The sequence below is a fragment of the Eubalaena glacialis genome, chromosome 9 (assembly GCF_028564815.1).
Source record: "Eubalaena glacialis isolate mEubGla1 chromosome 9, mEubGla1.1.hap2.+ XY, whole genome shotgun sequence".
Taxonomy (NCBI): domain Eukaryota; kingdom Metazoa; phylum Chordata; class Mammalia; order Artiodactyla; family Balaenidae; genus Eubalaena; species Eubalaena glacialis.
The window spans coordinates 109,275,265-109,282,346 of NC_083724.1; the positions used below are offsets into that span (position 1 = coordinate 109,275,265).

The window sequence follows — 7,082 nt, forward strand, 5'->3', positions numbered from 1 at the left end:
CACGTCCTCTGGTGGGAGCATATGGACCCAGAAGGAGCACAGAGGACTTCTGGGGTAGTGGGAATGTTCTATATCACTATCTAGGTGGTAGTTACACAAGTGCATGCATATATAAAAATGTATTAAGCAGTACACTTCAGATTTATGCACATCATATGCCTCACTTGTGTGTTTTATACCTTAATTTTGGGGGGTTAGAGTTTCTCAATCAGAAAGGGAGTTTGCCTCTTTGCCTGCAAATCGTATCCTACAACAGTGCCTCAGTCACCTCTTCAACCAGAGTGTCAGTTCTGAAAATTATGTGGGCGTTGACTTTAAGGAGAGGGCTTTATGGAACCCAGGAATGAAAAGGTTGATATTTGTCAGAATAAACAGATCTGGTCAAGCAAGGGGAAGAAATGTGAGATCAAATCATTGGATGACTAATTCTAGGCATGAAAACTGGAGTTGAAGCATTAACAACGTAAAGTAGAGTTTCACTGCTTTTTTGCCCCCCTTGTTTTTTTGTTTTTTGTTTTTTGTTTTTTATTTTTGGCTGTGTTGGGTCTTCGTTTCTGTGTGAGGGCTTTCTCTAGTTGTGGCAAGTGGGGGTCACTCTTCATCGCGGTGCGCGGGCCTCTCACTGTCGCGGCCTCTCTTGTTGCGGAGCACAGGCTCCAGATGCGCAGGCTCAGTAGTTGCGGCTCACGGGCTTAGTTGCTCCGCGGCATGTGGGATCTTCCCAGACCAGGGCTCAAACCCATGTCCCCTGCATTGGCAGGCAGATTCTCAACCACTGCGCCACCAGGGAAGCCCCCCCCCCTTGTTTTTTGAATTGCTTCTACTTAAGTTTTTCTTTTCCTTGTCACCCTGCCTCTTATAGGAATTCTTTGCATTTTGTGAACATTCCAGGGCTATTGATTAATAGGAACAGCCCCCTTTCCCCCTCTTCTTTTTATAGGATTGATTTCCTCCTTCTCTTTCAAATTGAATACTGAAATATTAGAGTTTAGTTATTCATAAGGAAGAGTGAACATTTTCTCCTTGGAAGTATAAAATTAATTTTCTTAACTTCTGTAGTTTCATAGGAAGAATCAGTAAACTGTTTCAGATTGAATTTTTCCTCTCAGATGTGCAGTTTCTTGTAAGCAAAATACTTTTCTGTCATTACTTTGCTTATTAGTCATGTGAAATATTCTGAGAGCAGCTCTGACAAAGCATTTTAGAGTTAATGGGTAGTAGTATGGGTAAAGAAAAAAAGGAGCATCCTATACATCCTTTCTTGAAAAGTTTTGGAGATTTGCTGATCCACAGAGTTGTTGTTTTAATCTGAATGAAATTTTTCTAGACCTTGATTTGAAAGAGTAAATCTGCAAATCTGGGATAAGTAGCAAAGAGAATTTTATGGATGTGTTATTTGGAGATTTGTTGTTTATAATCCTTGGTCTATCTTCAGCCAACTTTTTAGAGCTTCTTATTCTCTCTTATTGATTGACAGGAACTGAGTTTATTTGTCATTTTCCCATCAGAGTCTCAGTTCCACAGGTTCACTGGCAAACTGGAGCATTAGCTGAAAAAAATCTTTTATTGTTCATGTAACTTTACTTGGAGAGCCTTCAACCAACAATATCCCATCCTACATGGCCTTATAGCCTACATTCATTTATACCCCACCTTGTTCCAAGGGGGATTTGAGTAAGTTACAGTATACATCTAACACAGTGAAGGGAAATAAATATGCTTGGAAATTGGAGCACAAAGGAAAACAAACCAGTGAAAGGCAATAGTCACAAATTTGACTCCAAGCTTCCTAGTAGCCAAAATAAAGAGGAAAGACCATAAGATGAAAAAAAAGGTCAGTTATAAATTGGACTCCATCAAAAGTTTTAAAAGTTTTGTGCTGAAAATGGAACCATCAAGAAAGTGAAAACACAACCCACAGCATGGGTGAAAATATTTACAAAGCATACATCTGATAAGAGACTAGTATCTAGAAACTGTAAAGAATTCTTGTAACTGAATAATAAAAAGGCAAATAACCCAATTAAAATGGGTAAAAAATTGAATAGACATTTTTCCAAAGAAGACATACAAATGGCCAATAAGCATGTGAAAAAATGTTCCACATCATTAGACATTAACCACAATGAGATACCACTTTAAGCCCACTGGATAGTTGTAATCAAAAAGGCAGATAGAAACAAGTGTTGGTGAGAATGGAGAGAAATTAGGACCCTCATACACTGCTGGTGGGGATGTAAAATGGAGCAGCACATTGGAAACCAATCTGGCAGTTTCTTAGATGAGTAAACATACAGTTAATCATATGACCCAGCAGTTACACTCCTAGTTACATGCCCAGAGAAATGAAAACATAGCCACACAAAAACTTGTACACAAATGTTCATGGTAACATGCTCTGTAATAGCCAATAAGTAGAAACAACACAAGTGTCTATCACCTGATGAATGGATAAACAAAATGTGGTATATTCATACAATGGAATACTATTCAGTCATAAAAAGGAATTATGTACTGATACAATCCTCAACATGAATAAACCTTGAAAACATTATGCTAAGTGAAAGAAGCCAGTCACTAAAACCACGTATTATATGATTCCACTTATGTGAAATGTCTAGAACAGGCAAATCTGTAGAGATGGAAAGTACTTTAGTGGTTGACTGTAAAGTTAGGGGAAGGGATGAGGGAGGGAAATGGGGTTTTGGGGGGTGATGAAAATGTTCTAACCATAGATTGTGGTAATGGCTGCACAACTCTTAAAATCATTGAATTATACACTTTGAACAAGTGAATTTTATGGTTATGTGAATTATATTTCAGTAGAGAAATCTCATTCAGTAAAGTATATTTCAGTAAAGGAAAAAAAAAAAACCAGTTTCTCAGTTTTATATGACTGTATCTTATAAGGAATGTCCTTCAGTGCAGGCTATCTTAATACCCAATGCAAAAAGCAATTCTAGGAGGACCCAAAACAATGTGATACTAGTACGCATTTTGCCACAGACATAGCTTTTAAATTCTAATTAAACCAACACTGTGTATACAATTTCAGGTAAAGCTTTGTTCTCCCACTTCTTAACAGTTGCTTTTGTGATGTACTGTTTGAAGGCACTATCATTTTCTTGTGAAAGTTTGTTTGTTCTATGTGAGGAGATTTGAGAGGGTGTGACATTGCTTTAACACATGCCAACACATGGTTGACAAATGTAAACAGCTGATAAGTTGATTCCAAGTTTCCATTTTCCCCATTGCCTTGGGAAGTTAATTTTCAGTTCTTCCAGTTTCTCCTCTCTGATTGATATAAAAAGCCTCAGGAACAGCAAACTGTTACTGTTCATTATTCTTCCCTGCCTTCTTTTAAAAAATTAGTGTTGGAGGAACTAACAGGGTTCTCCTAATAAGATCTTTCTTGCTACAACTGGTAACCTTTTCATATGTTAGCGCTTTTACTGTCTTAAAAAGAAGATGCAAGAAAGTTTACCTGTTGATACTAATTTTTAAATAGCTTCCTTTTCCAAAAGTGAAGGAGAAGAGGGCCTTCTTAGTAACTGGCCTGCTCTCTTGCACAGCGAATGGAAGCCATGTGGGTTGGAAATGTCAGCCTCTGCTGTGTCTCTCCTCCCAGATGGTGCATGAATTTGTATTCAGAATTGAATAGATTTATGCCTTTGCCAGCTTAGTACTCCACCCCCGGAAAAGAAATAACCCCTCACTTATAACCCATTTTTCTCTCCTTCCAAATGCCAGTCTGTTATTCAACGGCCACTCTTTTTCATTAAGGACAGTTGGACCCCACACAAGTTGCTTGAAATCATTAAGAAATACTTTTAAATAACTTTTTTTAATAGGACACAGCAGCTACTTATCTAATACCATCTGAACTATCACAAACTAAAGAACAGTTGTAATATTAAATGATTTGACTGGACATATTTTGATATGTGAATGTTAAGACGTAAATTAGCAGCTGGCTATTTAAAATGAGGAAAGCGTCGTAACTCTTGTTTCTTCTAGTCAGCTTGATTGACCCCGTTGTCTTAGCTATGGATGACAGTAGCTAAAAGGCTCTCGTGCCACTCACAATGTGAACAATCTTAGAAACTCTCCCCACCTCATATTTCCCCCCAATTTAGTTTTTCGCAGTAATCCTGTCGCTTCTCTAACTAGTCGACTTTTATTAAGGATGGGAATAGGCTTAAAGGTGGGACGCTGGGATGTCTGTGCTGGCAGCAGTGCTGTTGGTTTACTCACTCTTTTTCTGCCTTCATTTTTGCATGCCACTGCTCCTGCCTCTTACAGCCACAGTAGAAGCGGTAGAGGCCCGGGAAGGTATGGCCATATTCCTATGATAGATGTGATCATGTGTCTGTCTACTAGTTTTAAAAGCTTTGTCAACATTCGAAATCTTTTATTATTGCATCACCAGAACTGTAACAGTGAGGAAAGGGAGAGATATCTCTAGGCGTGCTCACAAAGTATTTCCTTTGTGTCCTGTATTTGTATTAATTTAAATGACCTTCTCCACAGCTGAAGTCCTTTCTGGGATGTCTCAGTTCTAATGCAATGACTGAAGCTTAAGCAACTGGTCATGGGGGTTCAAATGGTGTAATCTCATAGCCCTTCCATATCCAAGAGGCATCCATTTGATTATCAGAAATTCAAACCGTCAGCCTCTTTATCTAATGATTCCAAAGGACATCAAAAGTGGAGGCAAAAGTAGATAGGAGTTAGTTTGATTTTGCCCTAAGTCAGTCAAGCTAAATTATCTTTGTTTCTATGAAAACAAACTTTAAGTAACAAATTATCTATGAATTCTGAGGATGAAAACCATTGGAATCGATAAACTTGTGTTATAAATTTAATTGTTCTGTTAGATAAGATGGTTCACAATGGGAATGCCTTTCCTTGGTGATACAAAAGTTCAATCAGAAAGAAAATATCTAGGAACTATTTTTTAGATGGCTTTTAACTTACGTTCAGCTCCTGGTTGTGCAAGATAAAAAGCTCTCCTTCTAAACAAACTTTTTTTGTGTGATCTGTGTGATGTTTGTGTTAGAGCAGCTACTCTGCTTAACTTGTTCTGTTATTCTAGTGTTGCCTTTTTTCTCTCTCACTGAGCACGTTTCTGGCCCATAAGAGACTCTTTCAAATGTATTGGGGCTTTTTGTCAGGTCTACTTCTGCTATGATTAATTGAGCTATGAAAATGACTTTCACAGTTTCCGTGGCCCTTTGGGCCTTAAGGAAGCAGTAGCTTCAGACCAGGCTAATTGAAATCAAATATTGCAATCCCTTCACCAGACATGTGCTCCACAGCCACCCTTCTGTATTTTTCTCTAGGAGGTTGCTGTATGCTAAGAAACTTAAAGCTGGTCGCTTTACTGTCTAATTGAGCTCCTCCCTTTCCTGTTTTTCTGTAGCCATCAGAGGGTTTTCGCTTCAGCACAGGATCCGGAGTTTTGAAGAAGCCCGAGGTCTGGACCGAATTAATGAGCGGATGCCACCCCGCAAAGATAGCCAGTACTTTGATGGGCCGGTGAAATTGGTCCAACCAAACGCTGCGCACAGGAGTGACAAGGGGAGAAGAGCCAGTAATGACTCAGAGCCCTGCTGTGGCACAGGTGGATCCAAGACTTAACAATCAATTTTATTTATTTATTATTGGAAAACAAAACAAAAACAACTGAAACAACTTAAACCTGGAGGTGCATTCATAATACACTCTGCATTTACTCTGTAAGAAAGGTGACCATTTTATAAATTCTTTTAATTTATGTTTAATATATACATAAAAAGTGAATGTGTTTTGTTTTTCCTTTTTTTTCCCCCCTAATTTTTAGGAACTGATCTGATTGTCTGATACATAGTGAAGTCTTGTGCTATAAAGGGGACCTTCCCCTAATAAAAGGGCCTTGGAAACCTCTACCCTGGGTTTCTGACTTGAACTAGCCAGCCTTTTCTCTTGTTTTTGGAGGGTAATATCTTTCATTTCAGACTAATCATTTTTCAAACACAAAAGGGTTTTTTCTTTTTTTTTTTTTTTTTCCTTTCTACAGGGTACCATTGAAGAAGATCTCTTAGATTTCAGTGGCTAAAACTTCTCTTCTTATGGAAAACTTGATTATAGTAGAACTCCTAAGTGAATAACCCAAACCCAGTGATTCTAAGGGCCAAGGGAAATGTTTTCCATAATAACCTACTTTCTTCTGGACTCTCAATTACTCAATGTATTCTAGTATGGCGAAATAAAAAATAATGAGGGATTTTCGTAGAATTACTTAAAATTTGTTCATCTAACCGTGGGCATGATTGGTTTAAACTTCGCTTAGAACTTTGGAGGTTTCTTAACTGTTGCCAGATCCTTTTGCTTTTATTTTTGAACACTAGGTGATTTACCCCATCTGCAAAGGAAGCGACATTTCTAAATATTTTATAAATGCCCTCTGTAGAACCTTCGATGGTAAGAAGTGTTTATGCCCTTCTGTGTTACTGCATCAGCTCTCACATCTATCCTCCCCGTCGTCCATCTGTTTTTCTGTGTCAGCATTTTTGAAACCAACTGGGGTAATGGAAACTGACTAGGTTAAAATGGTACCCCTGTGAACTGGAAGTCTTGCTAAAGGGCATTGGATGAGTGAGGATTTCCTGTCTATCAATTACTGGAATGTTCCTCCATTTGTCAACACTCATTATGTTGAACTGTGTGTCAGTCTCTGTCAGCATATTTTGGAATACAAAAACAAGTGATCAAATACAAGGTTTCACTAATCTTTCCTTAGTTTTTCAAGTCACAACCAACTAGTGAGGGAAACTTCAGGGATCCTTAGGCTCCCGTTTTTGGTTCAGCCTGATGACAGGTGCCATGTCATAATACTCATTGGTCACCCTTGTAGTGAATGTGCATGTCTGGGCCACACTACACCAAAGGGCATATTTGTGGAATTCCTTAATGTCATTTGGGATGTAGGAGTCCAGCATTAAAGCAAGTATCCCAGACAGTAGTACTTTATGTTTGGAGCTTCAAGGACACCAGAAACCTTTTTTCAAAAAACATAATTTCAGGGAATTCCCTGGCAGTCC

General features: G+C 38.5%; 1 protein-coding gene across 5 annotated transcripts in view; it reads left to right on the forward strand.

Annotated features, from left to right (window-relative positions):
* PPP3CC (protein phosphatase 3 catalytic subunit gamma) overlaps positions 1-6,253 on the forward strand; it is a 90,239-nt gene extending 83,986 nt beyond the window's left edge. For 3 of the 5 annotated variants that reach the window (XM_061199406.1, XM_061199402.1, XM_061199403.1), the window contains exons 13-14: positions 4,303-4,332; positions 5,423-6,253. In XM_061199406.1, coding sequence (XP_061055389.1) covers positions 4,303-4,332; positions 5,423-5,640 — 248 coding nt within the window. In that variant the 3' untranslated portion in view covers positions 5,641-6,253. The remainder of the gene's footprint in view (positions 1-4,302; positions 4,333-5,422) is intronic. The other 2 variants (XM_061199404.1, XM_061199405.1) reach the window with 1 other exon arrangement.
* Positions 6,254-7,082: the final 829 nt, after the last annotated feature.